Source organism: Giraffa tippelskirchi, chromosome 3, assembly GCF_054371585.1.
Source record: "Giraffa tippelskirchi isolate mGirTip1 chromosome 3, T2T-mGirTip1v1.2.pri, whole genome shotgun sequence".
NCBI lineage: Eukaryota > Metazoa > Chordata > Mammalia > Artiodactyla > Giraffidae > Giraffa > Giraffa tippelskirchi.
Genome location: NC_137277.1, coordinates 189,680,402 through 189,699,179, shown reverse-complemented (window position 1 = coordinate 189,699,179; position 18,778 = coordinate 189,680,402). Strand labels below are relative to the sequence as shown.

The window sequence follows — 18,778 nt, the reverse complement described above, 5'->3', positions numbered from 1 at the left end:
CAGCTGACCCAGGCAGAAGCCGGAGGACCCAGAAGCCGGGCGGTCCCGACAGTCTAGACGCGGTAAGCCGAATTTGAGGCTGGGGCTGCGGGGGCCCGGGGAGGGGACCCGGGGCCTTAGCTGCCACATCTTTCCAACACCTTCCTCCAGCCCCGGGCCGACCCTGGGGGCTGCTGCCCCCACCTTGGGGCGTGAGATCCTGGAGCCATGCTCTCTGAACTGGAATTGGCAGGCCCTCGGGGGCCCAATTCCCCACCCTCTCCCCCATCAGGAGCGACCATCACGACCTCTCCGGCCAGCCTTGCACAGAGGTTAGGGTCTGGGTCTGTTGTTCATCTCCCGATCCCGGCCGACGGGCCCCTTCTGTTCTGACGGCTTTGTTTTCCCTCAGGGCGGGCCAGGGGAGGGGGCCTCGCGGCGAACGAGCGCTGACCCCAGCGGCTTCCCTATGATTATCCTCGCTAAACAGATGGCCCCGTGCTGGGCTGAGTCACTCGGAGGGAATTGTGACCGAGGACCTGGAAGGCTGGAATGGGTGGTAGCCCCAAGCCCGGACGCTCCTCCCCTCAGATGCGCCCCAAGTCTGCTGGGAGCCTAGGTTACTCTCTCTTACCCCATGCCTAGGACAGGTTTCCAAAGTGCCTACATGCGCAGTCTGCCTTTGGAAGTATGAGGTCTGGCGTGGTCTTGTCTATTCAGCGCTTGCTGAAGCCTGCTGTTTGCCAGGGACTGTGTGGGGGGGAGGGGAATGCTTCAGTCAGAAGGGAATAACACCATCCCTCCTTATTCTACTGAGTGCTTAATCTGTGCCAGGCACCATTCTGATCGCTCTGCCTGGATTATCTCATGTAACTCTGCAGTTTAGCCTCCCAGGTGGATACTTACATTATTCCCCCATTTTACAGGTTGGAACTCCAAGGCCCAGTCACTTGCCCAGGAATTCTACACTAGCAGTCATCAGGCAGGTCAGTTCCAGAGAGCTTTCTTCTTAGCTGACAATTAGGTCTCCCTTCCTTCCTTCTTTTCTCTCCTTTTCTTCCTTACTTCCTTCCTTTCTCTCTCTCCCCCACCCTCCCTCTCTGTCTCTTGCTGTTTTCTGAACCTTTACTGTGCAGCTGTTGTGTCTAGGTTCTAAGAATAAGTTTCCAACTAGGATGACGAGAGGAGAGAGCTTAAAAGCAGTGGTCCCTGAGGACTGTGATGCACATTCTTCTGGCGTGTGGAGGAGGGCAGGGGAAGAGATGACAGGTGCTGTCCAGCTACTCCTGTGAGGCCCCTCTGTATTGAGAGGACAGCTTAGTCTTAGGGTCTTTTTATTATGCCCTTCAGGGTGAGCAGGAGAAGCCTAGGGGAGGAGACGGCCTAGACAGAAGTCTGGAGACCTGGGCTGACCCTCTGAAGGCCTAGAGGGAGGACAGGAGATGGGGAGGGGCATCTAGAGTACCCTGGGGCTCTGTCTCAAGGCATTTGGACTTATCTGGTAGATCAAGGCAGCTTCAGTGAGGAGCATCTCTGTGACTCAGCTTAGGATCTGGAAGAGTTGCTTGGCTGTCACAGGGGAAGCCTTTTCCAGGCGCCTTTCTTCAGGTGTGATCATGTACACGGAATCTGAGGGCTTAGACTCCACTGGAGAAGCTTCTTACGTCCCTGCTCCCCAGCCCAGACACACGGATCCTGAAGTTCAAACATGTGGCCTTCTGATCACAAGGCACCCCTGAATCAGCTATTTTTCAATAAAATTAAAAACACCACCAACATCAATAAGTCACCTCTGAAGTACAGCTTACAAAACAAAAACAAAAAAACAATTCCCTATTGTGGTCCTCATCACACCTACAGACCTGGTCAACTTTTGTTTCAACCCTGGATGTCCATTCACTCGGTGCCGTTGACCAGAAGGTAGGCCCAGGCTGGCTTCCTACTTGGATCGGAACCTGTGAGTGACAGGCTCTATACACAGCGGCCTCAGGGGAAAGCGCCTTCTGCTCGGGGTCAGGTGTGTCTCAAAGGTGTATATCCTGGGCCCCGCGTTGCACATGGCCCGGTGCATGGACAGGGGACCACCCACCGAGGGCCCTGGGCCCTGGGAGCCAAAGTACATCCCGCAAGAGATCCCTCCCTGCCTCACTGGGCATGTGTCCACCTTTTTAAAAAACATAATTTTAGTGCTGGGACTTCACTTAGGCCAGCTTTGCTCCAGTTGTGGCGAATGGGGGCCACTCTGTAGTTGCAGTGCTCGAGCTTCTCATTGCAGTGGCCTCTCTTTTTCACTTTATTGTTTGTTTTCTTTCGCTTTGGCTGGTCTGGGTCTTCATTGCCGCGCAGCAGCTTTCTCTAGTTGCAGCAAAAACAGTGTAGGCTCAGTAGCTGTGCCCGGGCTTAGTTGCTCTGCGGCATGTGGGATCCTCCTGGACTAGGGATCGAACCTGTGTCTCTCACTTTGGTAGGTGGATTCTTTACCACTAAGCTGCCAGGGAAGCCCTCCATCTTCTTCTTCCCTGGAGTGGGTAGCCTATCCCTTCTCCAGCGGATCTTCCTGATTCAGGAATCAAACCAGGGTCTCCTGCATTGCGGGAGGATTCTTTACCAATGGAGCCAGCAGGGAAGCCCCTGTTTCTTCGTTCTCCTGGTGAAAAGAGCGGGTGATGTGGCCTCAGGGTGCCTGAGATGCACTCTGGTGTCTCTCACTCTCAGTCACTCCCGTGGCGTCAGGCCCGGGCTAAGAGCTTTGTGTGTGCCTATCAGTACAGCAACTCCAAATCGTGAGCGTTGTTTTCCTCATTTTATGCCCAGACTCAGACGGTTACTTGCGCACGGCCACTCAGCCTTATCTTTAAAATGAGGACAGTGTTCCGCTTGCAGAGAAATTAATGAGGATGGCGGTGTCCTACCCTGATGACCTGCGGCTATGTGTGGGTTCCATTGTACAAGAAGAGGGTGGAGGAGGCGATCCAGGGGTGGGGTGGTTGGGGAGCAAAAGGACTGATTTTGAGGTGCCTTTGGCGCTGCAAAGGCACCATTCGTACCTGGACTGGGTGTCAGCCTGGGGTGGCCTTGCAGCCGCTGGTGGCTGGATGTAAGATAGACAGCTCCAACATCAGCTGTGTTGAAGGTCAAGGTGGGCCACTGAGGTACAGGAGGAGGCTTTCAGCCCCCCTTGCGGGGCCCCAGAGGGACTGTGGTGAGAACCAGCCAGGCAGTGACCTGCAGTGCCCTTACCCCCAGCTCTGGGGCCCCCTGGCAAGTCACATTAGCGCTGAGAGCCTGGAGCCTCCTGAGAAAAGCGGTGGACTCGCTTCCTCTCCCTGCTTGCTGCTCGCTGATTGCCACGGCCTCAGCAGTTCCAGGGTCCACCAGGATATCTCAGCCCATTCGGGCCGCTGTAACCAAAGACCATAGTCTGAGCGGCCTAGAAACAAATATTGATTTCTTACAGTTCTGGAGCCTGGGAAGTCTGAGATCAGGATGCTGGGAGAGTCAGTGTCTGGTGAGGACCCACTTCCTAGTTCACGGATGGCTATCTTCTCGCTGGGTCCTCAGCTGGCAGAAGGGGCAAGGGAGCTCCCTGGTGTCTTTTTTTTAAATAAGGGCACTAATCCCGTTCATGAGGGCTCTGTCTTCATGACCTAAATACTCCCCAAAGGCTGCACCTCAAAACACCATTGCACTGCAGGATAGGTTTCAACATACGAACTGGGGGGCAGGAAGGACATAGCCTTCAGGCTGTCGCCTTGTCTCCGGATGTCGTTTTATGAGGGCCTTCTGACACCAACAGAAACTGAAAGAGGCTAGAGAAGGCCACATCATGGGTGAGGAAAGCCCCTCCGAGCGCAGTGAGAAAAGGGGAAGCCTGCCTTAGGCTGCAGGAGACCCTGGGTAGCCCTGCCAGACCACACGAGGGTGCTTCTGTGCCCAGGGACAGAAGTATGGTGCCATGAGCGCTTCCTGCCTGGGTGGCCCCGGCAAGTCGCTTTCCTGGGTCCTCATGGACATATCAGGAGCCCCCACTTCATAGAGTTGTGCTGTGTGTGTGTGTGTGTGTGTACTCAGTCGCATCTGACTCTTTGTGACCCTTTGGGCTGTCGTCCGCCAGGCTCCTCTGTCCGTGGGATTTTTCAGGTAAGAATACTGGAGTGGGTTGCCATTTCCTTCTCCAGGGAATCTTCCCGACCCAGGGATTGAACCCGTGTCTCCTGCATTGGCAGGCGGGTTCTTTACCCGCTGAGCCATGAGGAAGTTGATGTGCAGCAAAATGCGGAAAAGCTTACACGGTGCTGAGCATAGAGCTGGTGAACTGCTCAGTGATCAGGGGTTGATCCTGCCCAGCAGAGATGCTCCAGCCAACCCCGCCTCCTCTCCCTCCCCTGGGACAGTCACTTAAGCAGTGGCTGTTCTAGGACAGACCCCTGGAGGGGACTTCCCCACCCGCCCCTGCAGCCAGCCAGCTCCTGGCTTTAGCTGCGGTGAAAACAGGGAAGTGGCTCCCTGCTCCTTGCCAACAGATTTCCCCACATGCGGGCTGCTGGGAGAATGCGGCTTGGGAGTGCCAGGCTTGAATTCCAGCCACCTGTGTAACCTGGACTCACCTGGTCCTTCTTTGCTGCTTGCCTCAGCTGACCAATATAATGGGGGACAACCGTACTCTTTTTTTTTTTTTTTCGGTTGTACCATGTTGCTTGTGGGATAGTTCCCCGACCAGGGATTGAACCCTGGTCCCAGTAGTGATAGCACTGAGTCCTAACTACTGGATCACCAGGGAACTCCCAGGACAGACATACTTTTTAATTTTTCTGGCCACGTGGCTTGCGGAACTTCCCTGACCAGGAATCAAACCCTGCGTTGGAAGCATGGAGGCTTAGCCCCTGGGACCCTAGGGAAGTCCCTAGCCGTACTCTAAACGAGAGGATGTACTTCGTGCGCCTGGTCTTAGCAGACCCTCGCAGCACCATTTATAAGAAAAGGTTGGAAACTATGGAAACGTTCCAGAGTTAGAACAAAGGTGGCATTGTGTGAGGGCTCCGTCCTCCCCACTAGATTTCTGAACTCACTGAACCCTCACGACTGTTGGGGTGGGGGGAGGCATTGTCATCACCCCATCCTGCAGATGGGAAGACTGAGGCACGGCGAGGCAGAGCGGCTTGCCTGAAGTCACAGTGTTCACAGGCGGAGCGGGGACTCGCACGCTCCTGTCTCTGACCACAGAGCCAGTGTTCTTTCCGCACGTGTGGCCACTTTGATCCCTGTCCTGACTGGGTCCTGGGGCTCAGGGGCTCCGTCAGAGCCAGGCAGCAAGCCTGGGGTGGGCTTAGGGTGGCAGGAGCACGGCGAGGACCCGACCTCCTGAGGCTGAAGGTCCCTCTCTTTTCTCCCGCAGAGCCGTCTCCCGCCTCAGCGCACAGCTCCCTCCCCTCGGCCCTCTGCAGCCATGGTCTGGAAGAAGCTGGGCTCCGCCAACTTCTCCAGCTGCCCCAATGGCTCCAGCCCATGGATATGGGATGTGCTGGGCGAGTGCGCCCAGGACGGCTGGGACAAGGCCAGCGTGGGCCTGGGCTTGCTCTCCATCCTCTGCTTTGCGGCATCCACCTTCCCGTGAGTAACACCAGGGCAGTGAGCCCGGGGCTGGGCTGCACGGGGTGGACAGGGGGCTGCCTTGAGGAGGGGCTGCCTGGTTGGCCCCGGGCCTCTCCAGACTCGCAGCCATGTGAGCTCTCCCCCAGCCCCGCTCACTGACTTCCAGCACCCCCGGAGGGCCCCGCGGCAAGCCCCTCTCTCGGCCTCGCGCAGAGCTCCGCTGTGCTGACACGCAGACGATAGTCATGCCACTTGTTCACTGAGCTCCCCCCATACCCAGCTCTCTTCTAAGAACATGTCTTCACCCTATTTAATCCTCATAAGCGGAAGCTCCGGTACTTTGGCCACCTGATGTGAAGAGCTCACTCACTGGATGAGTCTTCCCTGACGCTGGGAAAGACTGAGGGCAGGAGGGGAAGGGGCCGACAGAGGAGGAGATGGTTGGGTGGCATCACCGACTCCATGGACAGGAGTTTGAGCAAACTCTGGGAGTTGGTGATGGACAGGGAGGCCTGGCATGCTGCAGTCCATGGGGTCACAAAGAGTCGGACACGACTGAGTGACTGAACAACAGTCTCCATAACCGCCCTGTGAAATACGTACAGTTCTATCCTGTCTTTACTGGAAACCCAGAGAGGTTAAGTAACTTGCTCTGAATCACAGAGCCAGTTAGAGAAGGCAGAGAAGTGGAGGGCTGGGGCGCATCAGCTCAGCCTCTGTCCTGAGACTATCTGGGGAAGGGCAAACAGCGTGGCCACTGCTGTGGTTGGGGAACACCGATCTGGCAGGACCCATAAGTCCCTTCACTGCCCTGGGCCTCAGTTTTCTTGTTTGTAAAATGGGAATACAGTTCCCTACCTCACAGGGTTGCTATGAGGATGGCCTTTACACGCTGTGCAAGGGAGTAAGGGTGGCAGGTGGGGGCAGGAAGAGGTGAGGTCAAAGAGGTCATCAAGGGCCGGCAGTGTAAGAGCATTCTCCACCTTTAGGACGTTTTATGCTCTTTCTCCTGTGGGAGAAAGATACTGGTTTAATTGAGAGATCGTTCATATACTGTAGAGTTAGCCCACTTAAATGTATAAGTTCACGGTTTTACTATCTGCAGAGCTGTGTAACCATCACCACAGTCAGTTTTGGAACATTTTCACCACCCTGCAGAGAAACCCAGAAAGAAATGAGTCATTCCTCACTTCCTTCTAAAGCTCCTGGCCCAGCTGCCAGTCTGCTTTCTATCTATAGATTTACCTGTTCTGGATCCTTCATGTGAGTAGATCACACCATATGTGGCCTCTGTGAATGGCCTCTTTCGCTCAGCACAACATCTTTAGGGTTCATCCATGTTGCACGTAGCGAGTGTCAATACTTCATCCTTTTTTAAAAATTTTTATTTTTTAATTTATTTGATTGGCCGTGTCGGGTCTTCGTTGTGGCGTGTGAGCTTAGCTGCCCGACCAGGGGATGAGACCCACGTCCCCCTGCGTTGCAAGGCGGATCCTTAACCCCTGAACCACCAGGGAAGTCCCAGCACTTCCTTCTGTTTCACATCTGAATAGTAGTTGGTTGTATGCATATACATTTTGTTCATTCATTCATCCATTGATGGACACGTGGGTGATTTCTGCCTCTGGCCAGTATGATTAAGACCGCTCTGCAGGTTCACGTACAAGTCCTCGTGGGGACATGCGTGTTTACTTCTCTTGGGTGTATACCTAAGAGTATGTGGGTATACTGGGTCACTTGGTAACTGTGTTCAGTCTTTTACAGATTCGTTTTTAATTTGTTTTTGGCTGTGCCGGGTCCTGGTTGCTGCATGCAGGCTTCCTCCAGCTGTGATGGTCAGGGGCTACTCTCTAGTTGTGGTGCATGGACGCCTCATTGCAGTGGCCTCTCCTGCTAGAGCGCAAAGGCCTAATCACCCCGAGGCATGTGGAATCTTCCCGCCCCAGGGATCAAACCTGTGTCTCCGGCATTGGCAGGTGGATTCTTAACTACCGCATCCCCAGGGAAGCCCTGTGTTTGATCTTCTGAGGAACTGCCAGGCTGTGCTTCCAAAGTGGTCGCCGCCGCATATGAAGGTTCCGGTTTCTCTGAATCTCCATCAACACTTGTTAATAGTCTATCTTTTTTATTATGGCCATCCTAGCGGGTGTGAAGTGGTATGTCACTGTAGGTCTGATTTGTATTTCCCTGATGGCTGGTGATATTAAGTAGCTGTCCATGTACTTATTGGCCATCTTCTGTTCTCTTTGGAAAAAGGTCTATTCAGATTCTTTGCCCATTTTTCAGTGGATTATTTGTCTTTTTGTGGTTGAGTTGTTAGAGTTCTTTATATATTCTAGATATATTTTGCAAAGATTTTCTCCTGTGGGTTGTCTTTTCACTTTCTCAATGGTGTCACATGAAGCACAAAAATTCAAAAATTTGACGATGTCCAATTCGTCTAGTTTTTCTTTTGTTGCTTGTACTTTTGATGTGTATGTATATGTGCTATGTCACTTCAGTCCTGTCTGACTCTTTGAGACCGCATGGACTGTATGTAGCCCACCAGGCTCCTCTGTCCATGGGATTCTCCAGGCAAGAATCCTGGAGTGGGTTGCCATGCCCTCCTCCAGGGCATCTTCCCAACCCAGGGATCAAACCCACATCTCTTATGTTTCCCGCATTGGCCGGCAGATTCTTTACCACTAGCGCCACCGTGCTTTTGATGTAATTTCTAAAAAGTGATGGCCTAATCCTGGTAAAAAAGATTCACTCTTATCTTTTCTTCTAAGAGTTTTATATAGATTCTCCAAGTCTGACACCAATTCCGATGTGTGTGTTTTCCCCACACAATCAAACAGTCAATTCTTACACTGTCTACACCTGAAGACAGCTCGAATCCCACAGGTTAATGACCCAGTCCTCCAAGTCCCACAAGAGTGCTCTCTCCTCCCCACTTCAGAGACCAGTCCAGGGTGTCCCCACAGCTTCTGACCTCCGGCTGTGGATTGGGGGTTGCCCCCACCCCTCCTCAGGTTCGATTAGTTTGCTAGAGCGGCTCTCGGAACTCAGCGAAATGATGTTTATAGAGGCTTTATTACAGTCGTTGGTCATTAGTGACTGGGCTCACTCTGTAGCTTTTCCCGTCTCTGGAGGTGGGTGAAGCGGGCAGGACGGCCCGCCCCCAGCCTGAAAAAAACGTCCTAACCATCTGATCACACAGGTGGTCCTTATCCTCAGGCAACCTAAGGGCTTTCCAAAAGTCACCTCGTTAACATTACAAAAGACACCTCTCTCCCTCTCTCCTCTCTTTCTCTCTCTCTCACCCCTTAAGACATTCCAGGGGTTTTAGTAGCTTTGTAGGGAGCAGGGGAAAAAAACCAAATATAAATCTTTCCTGTTATAAATCACGGTATCACAAATTAGCTCTTAATGTAGAGCTTTGATTCAGTTTGAGCTGTATTTTGTATACGGTGTGAGGTAGGGGTCCAGCCTCCTTCTTTTGCACGTGGTACCCAGTTACCGCAGTACCAGGTATTAAAAAGACTACCATCACCCTGTGTCTCAGCATGCTGCTGGGAGCTTGACATGTTTACTGACTCACCTTGTCCCAGCTGCCACTCTGGATGTGCCAAAAGTAGGCAGAAGCGACTCCGTCTTTGCCTTTGCAGCGCTTCCGTTAGAGAAGGAGGGTGAGAGGGGCAGGGAGAGACTGGAGGCAGAGGGGCTGCCTTAGGGGCCGCGTCAGGTGTCGGCAAGGGTGAGGTCAGGGCGGTTGGCTCGGTGGCCCTTAGGAGGCAAACTGGGCAGACCTGGGTGCCAGGTGGAGGGAAGAGAGGGACTTCCCTTCCTGGGTTGAGAACGTCCCCAAAGCCACGAGGAGTGGGCTAATAAGGCGTCTCCTTTCCAGCAGGGCGTGATGCCAGCCCTGTGCTTGGCTGATTAACCAGGGTCGGGGCATCAGAGGCCTGGGAGAAGCCCCAGGTGAGGCTGGAAAGGCAGCCACCTGCCTGCTTCTCCTTAGGGCTCAGCCTTTTGTGAGAGTGATGGAATGGCCGTCCCTGAGACGTATGGAGATTCTTCAAGTCACTGTGTCCTGAGAGGGACTTGACTTGGGGCCACGGGTCAAACTTACGGGCCTTCTCAGGACCAGGCCTATGCTGGACACGGTCCCGTCCCTCAGGAGGCTTGAGTCCGGGAGGAGGTGGCCGGTGCTGACAGAGCTCTTGTCTGAGAAGGGCCTGAGGAGGAACTGAAGTTTCCTGAAGGATGCAGAGGAGAGCTGGTGGGCCGTCCTCTGAGGCGGAGTTTGGGGGGAGGAGAGTGGAGAGGCGGGGTGCCTGGGGGCCCGGTCAGGATGTCCTCGGGAGGGCGGGGTCCTTACCGAAGACAGTGGCAGGCTCTGAAAGATTTTGGCAAGAGAGGGTTTTAGAAAGATCCTTGAGGGCTTCCCTGACGGTCCGGGGGGGTTTTAGAAAGATCCTTGAGGGCTTCCCTGACGGTCCGGGGGGGTTTTAGAAAGATCCTTGAGGGCTTCCCTGACGGTCCGGGGGTTTTAGAAAGATCCTTGAGGGCTTCGCTGATGGTCCGGGGGTTAAGATCCGCCTTCCAGTGCAGGAAGCCTGGGTTCGACCCCTGGTCGGGGAACTAAGATCCCACAGGCCGCTCAGTGTGACCAAGAAAATAAATGAAAATGAGAGAGAAAGAAAAGAAAGGTCCTTGAGAAGGAGGGTGGGTGGAACTGAGGGGCACAGGCTCGCAGGGGGGACCTGGTGGGGCGCTCCGCAGGAGATGGCGGGGGAAGGCCCAGGGCCTGTTCCATTGTTCCTCTTTACTAATTTTAATACATGCAAACGACTAAAGAGAAACTTAAGCAGCAGGTGGCCCTCATGGAATGACTCAGGGCAGGGCTGGAACCATGGAGCTGGGGTGTGAATCCTGGTTCCCGGACTTTCCATCCCCAGAGAGCCGACAGGGATGTGCCCGCCTTGGCATTTGTAATGAGAGAGCCACAGCCCCGCCCCTTCTCTGCTGCCCTCGATGATAACAGGCGAGGTCTGGCCCATCTTATCATCCCTCTCCCTGCAGATAGGGCAGCGGCCAGGCCCCGGGCTGCGGCCACAGCCATCCTTCCTTCACGCCGCCCCCACCCCAGACCCCTCCATAGAACAGCGAACCCGGGGTCTCTAGGACACAAAGCGTCGGGACCCTCTGAGCCCCAGTCCCGGTGAGAGCCTGCTCTAGGGGAATCTGTACCCCACCTAGACTCCAGATGCACGTCCCAGAGAGCTGGGCTGGAAGGGATTCCCTGGTGAGAAGCCCCGAAGGGCAAACAAAGGCCCATGAGGATGCCACCCAAGGGGGGTCAGTCCCCAGCGACCCCTGTGCGGCCACCCCAGCCCTGGTCTCCCACCTTTAGGCTCCAGCCAGGGGCTCTGAGCGTGCGTCTCCCTCCTCCCACCCCGTTCTCCCTCCTCCCCCCATCTCCCTCCTCCCCCACTCCCTGTCTCCCTCCTCCACTCCCGTCCCCCTCCTCCACCCCTGTCTCCCTCCTCCCCCACAGCCAGTACATCAAGGCCTGTAAGACGGGCAACATGGACCAGGCCCTGTCTCTGTGGTTCCTCCTGGGCTGGATCGGCGGAGACTCCTGCAATCTCATTGGCTCCTTCCTCGCTGACCAGCTGCCCCTGCAGGTGGGCCGGTCCCCGGGCAGGGTGGGCTGCCAGGGACAGCCACGGCAGAGGCATCTTTCCGTCTAGTGAGGGCCCCCCTCTGCCTGCTGCCCAATGTGACAACGGGCTGGTCACTGCCTTCCGGTGGGCCTCAGTTTTCCCATGTACAAAATGAGCACGTCAAACCAAAGGATGGCTGGGGTCTTTGACCTCTGAGGTGCTAAGATCCTGATGAAGCTTTCAGGGCCTCGGGCCCTGGAAGAGGAAGCTCTTCCCATGGGAAGCCTGGCTATCACCCTTCTCCTGTGACTGGGTGGAGCTGAGACTGGAAATCAGGAGCCTCTTGTCTTCCGGAGGAGGACTGTGAGTACCTGCTCCTGTGTCAGGCCAGACTGTAGCCTCCACTTCACGGGAGCCCCATTTTGTGCTGCCTGGTCATCCCTGCCACCGTTTCCTCCCTCTGCCCGGCCCGGGCACCTGCCAGGCCCTCACCTACCTGCTGTCTAGCTCTGCCAGGTTAGGAATTGTGATCCCCTCCGTTCCAGACCTGCACACAGAAGTCCCGAGCAGTGAAGCTCAGGGTCACCCAGCCGGCATGAGGCCGAGCTGCCCAGTGCTGGCGTGTGGCCCCCAAGCCTGGGACCGCAGCCAGCGCCCTGGGCCCCCCCTTGCAGACCTACACGGCCGTGTACTATGTCCTGGCCGACGTGCTGATGCTGTCGCTGTACTTCTATTACAAGTTTAAGAAGCGCCCCTCTCCGTGTGAGTACGGGGACCCCTGGGTGTCAGGGGCCTGAGGGAGGCCTGGGAGGTTGGGAGGGGGGGGTGTCCTGTTGCTGAGGATACACCGAACCCCAGAAAGGCTTCCTCTGGCCTTATCTGACCGCCGCGGCCTGATCCCCTGATGAACCGAGATAGAGGGCAGTGAGCACGCCCGGGCAGGAACACGGGGAGTCCCCGTCATGTGCACAGTCTCCTGCAGTGAACACGGCGTCGGCTGCTCTTCTGTACCAGGCCCTGGGGAAACAAGGGCCCAGCCCACAGCACAGGCCATCGCTGCTCTGAAGTGTTCCCAAGGGGTCGGATCCAGGGCTTTCCAAGAAACGACCCAGGCGTGGGCCGGGGCTTCATTAGCATTTCCATGCTCCGTAACCCCCTTCCTGCCTGCATCGCCCTCACCAAGTCACCTTACAACCTTAGGAGAAGGGTAGTCTTGTTATACCCATTCTGCAGATGAGGGATGAAAGCTCAGAGAGGTTAGGTCGCTTGCCCAAGGTCACACAGCCAGTGAGGGCCAAGGCCAGGACTCAGCCCCATCTGTCTGCCCGCTCTCAGACCCCCCATCTCAGTGTCCCCCTGCCTCACGTCCAGGGTCTGCCCCCATCAACTCTCTGCTCTTGTTCATCCTGGGCGTGGCGTGCACCACCCCACTGCTGAGAAGTGCTGCCTCGGTGGCTGCTCCGAGGGAGGTCTTCCAGGGGCGGACACTCTTGTCCGTGGAGCCAGGCAATAAAGTGAGATGCGGGCATGAGAGGGCGGAGTGGGGTTGGGGGTCTGGCGTGGCCACATGGTTGGGGGATTGCTCCCTAGAAGGGAGCTTGGGGCCCTCGCCCTTCACCCTTGGCCTCTGCCGGGCACCGAGCAGCCTCCCTCGCCCTCTCAGCCCTTCACGAAAAAGGAGATCATTGGCTTCGTCATCGGCTCCGTGTCCAGCGCGCTGTACCTGTTCTCCCGGCTGCCTCAGATCCGCACAAACGTGAGCCATGGTCAGGGGGCAGGGCCATGGGCAGGGCCAGCAGGCAGCTTGGGCCCCTGGGTGAAGGACTAGCACAAGGATGCGGGGTCTTCGTGGAGCAGGTCTGGTCCACCCTCACTGTTGCCTTGGGTAACTTAATCCGGTTCTCCAAGCCTCAGTGTCTGCCTCTGGAAATGGGCAGGAGATGCTGGCCTGCTGTCTGGGGGTATAGGACCCCTGCGTGCCCCGGGAAGGTAGGAGGTCAGGTGGGAGCGAGAGGCTGAGGGCAGAAGAGGCGGCGAGGAACCAGGGCCGGGGGGGCTTGCTGAGCTGAGCTGGCGTGGGGCTGGGGAGCAGGCAGCTTGGGGCCGGCAGGGTGGCGCCGCCCCGGTCTCCTGCCGACCTGGGCGCAGATGTTGGAACAGGGGTGAGGAATCAGGTCCTGGAAGGGGCGGTCTGGGCCCCAGGCCTGTGTCGGGCGCTGGTCACACCCTGTACAGACAGCTCAGTGTAACAGGGCAGACGGGCACGTGAACAGTTACGGTCCAGAGAGACAGGAAAACTGCTGGAGGTGTCTGACCCTCTCCTCTCCCGCCTCCAGTTCCTGCGGAAGTCGACCCAGGGGATCTCGTACTCACTGTTCGCCCTGGTGATGCTGGGGAACACGCTGTATGGACTGAGTGTGCTGCTCAAAAACCCCGAGGCAGGCCAGAGCGAGGGCAGCTACATGCTGCACCACCTGCCCTGGCTCGTGGGCAGCCTGGGTGTCCTGCTGCTTGACACCATCGTATCCTTCAGGGTGTGAGGGCTGGTGGGGGGGCTAGGGCTGCAGCAGCCTCCCCTGCACACGATTTCAGCATCCGTGCATCCATCTATCCATCATCCATCCATCCATCCATTCTTCTATCCATGCCTCCATCCATCTATCCATCATGCATCTATTCTTCTATCGATCCATCCATCCATGCATCCATCCATCTATCCATCCATTCTTCTATCCATCCATGCATCCATCTATCCATCCAGCATCTATCAATCTGTCCATCCATCTGTGCATCCATCCATCTTTCTATCCATCCATGCATCCATCCACCCATTCAAGAGTCAAACCTCCCATGTGCTGGGCACCCCTCTAGGTACCAGATCCAGCTGTGAGCAAGAACAGATGGCCCTTGCCTCGGGGAGCTTACAGCTCAGCGGGGAGGCCGACAGGACACACGTAATCATAACTAATTCATTGCGGTGCCACTAAGTACCATAGAGAAAAACTGTTAAGTGTGTGTGACCAGGGGGCTGTCCTCAGCAGAGGCCTCCACGAGTGCCATTTGAACTGTGCCCTGAAAGAGAAGAAGTTAGGCAAAGGCAAGGGAGGAATGTTTGCGGCAACAGTTTGTGCAAAGGCCCTGGGGAACAGGGCATAAATCAGCCCATCCAGGCCGGAGAAAGGAAAGCTGCACCTTGGGGACACCCATGAATTAGAGACAGAAAAATGAGTTCCAGTCCTGGCTCCCCTGGGTCCTGGGCGACACGGAGCACTCTCTGTGCCTCCATGTCCCCATCTCAATGTCTCATCAAGTCACGGGGCAGACACACAAGCTGAGATCTCTGGAAGTCCTCGGCAGTGGACCTTGCACCCCATGGGTGCTCAGTAAAGGTTTGCCGGGGGGCCAGGCAGGGCATTACTTTGATCTCCTTCGGGAGGAAGTACACGTGGCCCTTGTTTCACTGCCTGTGGCGTTCCGGGTGGGCGCAAAGAGAGATGAAGAAAAGTTAAGCTCTAGTGTCCCCAGGTCCCCACCCCCCCGCCACCACCACTTGGGGGACCCCCTAGGATGTTGGAGTGGGGAGGAAGGCCAGATCGTGGGGCTGGGGTCAGAGGAGGCTCCCTGGGGGAGGAAGACCCCGGCGCTGGACTTGGCAGATGAATGGGATTTGGCTAGAGGGACAAACGGGCGGAGAGGCCACGGCTGACCCTTCCCAGCAGCAGGATGCAGGGCAGGGAGAGAGGGCAGAGGGGAGCAGCTCTGAACGGGCCCCCCGGGGCGGGGCCCGCCCGTCTCTGCTGTGTTGGGCCTTGACGTCGACCCCCAGATCTCCGTGCAGTTCTTCCTGTACCGGCACGCTGCCCCCTTGTCCGAGCGCCAGCCGCTCCTCCCCGGCTGACCGGGACCGGGCCGAGCCCGGGGCGGTGCCCGGGGCCTCCCGACGCCCCCAGGAAGGAAGAGGCGTGCAGTGACGGCGCTGCTGGCCCCAGTCTGGGCTGGGGGTGCACTGGGGAGCCAGGAACTGCCAGTCCAACCGCCCCCCAGCACCCCCAAAGGCTCATGAGCTGAAGCCCTGGCTGACTGCCTCTTCCTGGAAGACGGCCCCTGGACCAGCCCACCCCAACTTGGGACTTGTCCTTCCCGGGGCCGGAGGCTGCTCTCCCTGGAGCCCTGGGGAGAAGCTGCAGCGGACACTCGCCTCTCAGAGGACCTGAGCCCCGCGGCTCACCTACCTCACTGCCTGTCACCCCCTCGGCACCCCCTACCCCCCAAGGAGGGGCCCAGGCGCACCCAGACCTGCCCCGTCCACTGCACACAACCTAGTAAACGGTACTCCCAGGGCGGCCTGTGGTGGTCTTCCTTCCCCAGATGCCAGGCTCTGGGGAACGGGGAGGGATGGGAGTCAGGCCCCAGGTGGGCCTAAGGGCTCAGAGTTTGGGAGATCCTAGCTGGAGGGGACTGTGTCTGCTGGCCTGTCCCTGCCCAGCCTCCCGGGCCTCTGGGTTCTTCAACCTGTTTCTCTATGACAGCTCCATACCTGGTGGTAAGGATGCAGTGGCGAGAAAAGACCCTACAACAGAGGGTCCCCGCTCTGTGGTGCTCAGCAAGAAGCAGGACAGTTAAGGTTCAGACCTTGGTTCTGCATCTCAGCTTCCCTGTGCCACACTTACCTCATCTGTGCAATGGGACAATAGTAGTACCACTTCACACGTCCTTCTAAGGAGTAAATAAAATGGTGTGGTTACGGAGGTTACCCCATGTCTGGCGGCAGTAAAAGCTCCATGAAGGTTAGCTTTGGTCATTTTTTGATGGTGGAGGAGGACAATCAGATCCCCCTGGAAATCGCGGAGACCTTCCTGGAGGAGGTGACGTGGCAGAAGGACGAGCAGGAGATAACCTGGGGGAAGTAGGGTGTTGCAGGTGGGAAGGGTGGAGAGGAGGACAGGGCTCAGCCCCGAGCTCTAGTTCCCCTTCCCCAGCTTCGGTGTGTCTCCCAGACCCCATCCTGAGTCCACCTCCTCTTGGCCGCGACCCCACGGGGGCCTGGGGACAAAGCTCCCCTCTGTGCTGGCCCCACACATCGCGCCCTGGCCCTCCCAGGTCCCAGGAGCGATGGAGTGGGAGGCGCCAGGTGAGGCTGAAGGCTGGTGGGGAGGAGGTGGGCCTCAGCATGAGTCTGTCTCAGCATCTTCCTCCTCCAGCCTCAGGGGATGCCCGGCCCAGTTTGGTGCCACAAATATTTGCCAAAAGCAGCTCTCCTCTTCACCCTGGCCCACACTGTGCTGGGGCATCTGGGGTGGACCAACTCTGCTCCCCACCCTCAAGGAGGGGAGATGGTTGCCGGGCTGTGGAGGGAAGGACTGTGGCCAGGGGGTACAAAGTGCTGGAGGAATGAGGAGACAATCAGGGAAGGCTTCCTGGAGGAGTGGCCCTGGAGCGGACGAGGGAACAGTGTGTGCAAAGGCCTGGAGGTGGGAGTCAGGGCCGCCCCCTAGGTGGGGCTGATGTGAGGACGGTGGTGGCGGCTGGGCTGGAAGCCCAGGCTCGTGGCAGGAGGCTGGATTTGGTGTGGGGAAGAGGAGGAGGGAACTGGGGTCTGGGGAGCCCCCTCTGAGGTTCAGCTGGGCGGTGGGGCGAGGGGGCCCCGTCACCTCAGCTCCGTCCTGGACAGGCCTGCAGCTGATGTTTACTGAGCACATGCTGTGTGGGGGGCCGGGCCGTGCCCTCTCGGTCCCCACAACCCGCTCTGAAGGAGGTGTGGTCATCGTGGCCGTTTTCCAGATGGGAAAACAGGCTCGGAAGAGCTAAGCAGCGCGCCTGGGCCTGGGATCGGAAGCAGTTCCATCCGCACGAAGCCCCTCCCTGCAGACACCGCCCCCAGCGGCCGTCAGAGGCCCCGCCCCTGTCCCCGCCCCCGGCTGGGGGTCCAGCCGCACCCTCGCCCTTGGGGGCGGCACCACCCTGTTGGGCCCAGGTCCCCTCCCCACGCCCACGTGCCAGCTGCTTCAGTGCCCTTTGCAGCCAAGGGTCTGGCTCCACCCAGGGCTGTGGCCAGGCTGGCGGCCCCCCAGCCAGAGGACCTGGGTGCTCAGCTTGAAGCCAGGTGCGGGCCTGGGGGCTCAGCGTGAAGCCAGGTGCGGGCCTGGGCTCGAGCTGGGCCGGGAAGAGACACAGCTAGCATGGCCTCTGTCCTGGGGGCGGTGACATATCCCTTCCTTCTGGGGAACACCCCGTCTGGTGGGCTGATGGCTCTTGCTTGCGGGCACCACCCAGTCTAATGAGAGCCCTGGTTCTTTCCTCTTCAGCGAGTCCGATGGAGACAAGGGCATGCCCTGTCTGACGGAGGCCATCGTGGTAGTGGACGCACAAGGCAGGTTTGCCAGGTGAAGGCTCATCAGCGTGTCCACCCGTATGGGGACCCCCGCCCCGGGTTCCTCCCAAAGTGTGCGGGCCAGTCTGACCGTCCGTCAGTTCTACTGCCCAGCCTGGGCAGTGCTTGCTGGCCGGTGGGTCTCCGAGGTGAAAGGTCCCGAGTGGACTGCCTTTCTCCCCTGGCCGCATGGCCTTCAGTCCCTGAAGCTAAGAAAAAGGAAGAATCTACAGTCACCCTCTCTTCACCCCTCCTCCTTCTGCACTTGACTCTCATCAGAGTGGAACAGTGGGACCACAGGGCTCCCTGAGACAGAAGGAGCTGGATGTCCAAGCGACAACCTCACCAGTTAGTGTGAGCCCCATGGCAGGGAGTGGGGAGGAGCTAAAGAGCCCTGATGGCAGAATGCGAAGAGGAACTAAAGAGCCGCTAGATGAAGGTGAAAGACAGTGAAAAAGCTGGCTTAAAACTCAACATTAAAAAAACTAATGGCATCCGGTCCCATCACTTCATGGCAAATAGATGGGGAAACAATGGAAACAGTGAAAGACTTCATTTGGGCTCCAAAATCACTGCAGATGGTGACTGCAGCCATGAAATTAAAAGATGCTTGCTCCTTGGAAGAAAACTATGACAAACCTAGACAGCATATTAAAAAGCAGAGACATTACTTTGACTAGGTCCACCTAGTCAAAGCTATGATTTTTCCAGTAGTCATGTATGGATGTGAGAGTTGGACCATGAAGGTTGAGTGCTGAAGGATTGATGCTTTCGAACTGGGGTGTTGGAGAAGACTGTTGAGAGTCTCTTGGACTGAAAAGAGACCAAATCAGTCAATCCTAAAAGAAATCAACCCTGAATATTCATTGGAAGGACTGATGCTAAAGCTGAAGTTCCAGTACTCTGGTCAGTTACCTGATGCGAAGGGCCTACTCATTGGAAAAGACCCTGATGCTGGGAAGGATTGGGGGCAGGAGGAGAAGGGGACGACAGAGGATGAGATGGTTGGACGGCATCACTGACTCGATGGACATGGGTTTGGGTAAACTCCGGGAGTTGGTGATGGACAGGGAGGCCTGGCGTGCTGCGGTCCATGGAGTTGCAAAGTGTTGGACACGACTGAGCGACGGAACAGCAAGGCAGTGGGGACTGCCTCGCGCTGTGGATTAACTCAATCCAGTGGACA

The 18,778-nt window shown here is 57.1% G+C and overlaps 1 protein-coding gene and 1 long non-coding RNA gene across 8 annotated transcripts; one reads left to right on the top strand and one right to left on the bottom strand.

Moving 5' to 3' along the window:
* The first annotated feature begins 10 nt into the window (after positions 1-10).
* SLC66A1 (solute carrier family 66 member 1) lies at positions 11-15,975 on the top strand. Of its 7 annotated transcripts, XM_081574915.1 has the most exons (11): positions 11-62; positions 151-311; positions 470-598; positions 906-965; positions 5,375-5,589; positions 11,114-11,243; positions 11,897-11,984; positions 12,594-12,736; positions 12,886-12,978; positions 13,559-13,744; positions 15,049-15,975. In XM_081574915.1, exons 5-11 carry the CDS (start codon positions 5,426-5,428, stop codon positions 15,118-15,120), a joined length of 876 nt encoding a protein of 291 aa, XP_081431041.1. In that variant the 5' UTR covers positions 11-62; positions 151-311; positions 470-598; positions 906-965; positions 5,375-5,425; the 3' UTR covers positions 15,121-15,975. The 7 variants fall into 7 exon arrangements, with proteins under 7 accessions (XP_081431041.1, XP_081431036.1, XP_081431040.1 ...); XM_081574910.1 differs by lacking the exons at positions 151-311; positions 470-598 and adding an exon at positions 10,639-10,777; XM_081574914.1 differs by lacking the exon at positions 470-598.
* Positions 6,953-9,952, bottom strand: LOC145540370 (uncharacterized). Its single transcript, XR_014078341.1, has 2 exons — positions 9,155-9,952; positions 6,953-8,802 (listed from the first exon to the last, which is right to left on the bottom strand). It is a non-coding gene; the product is annotated as an uncharacterized LOC145540370 (long non-coding RNA).
* Positions 15,976-18,778: the final 2,803 nt, after the last annotated feature.

Excerpts from the sequence above, each read along its gene's own strand:
- SLC66A1 (XM_081574911.1), top strand. The coding sequence starts at position 5,472 with ATGGCTCCAGCCCATGGATATGGGATGTGCTGGGCGAGTGCGCCCAGG. Across the intron at positions 5,590-10,638 it reads TTTGCGGCATCCACCTTCCC|ATAGGGCAGCGGCCAGGCCC; the intron begins GTGAGTAACACC and ends CTCTCCCTGCAG. Across the intron at positions 11,985-12,593 it reads TAAGAAGCGCCCCTCTCCGT|GGTCTGCCCCCATCAACTCT; the intron begins GTGAGTACGGGG and ends CCTCACGTCCAG.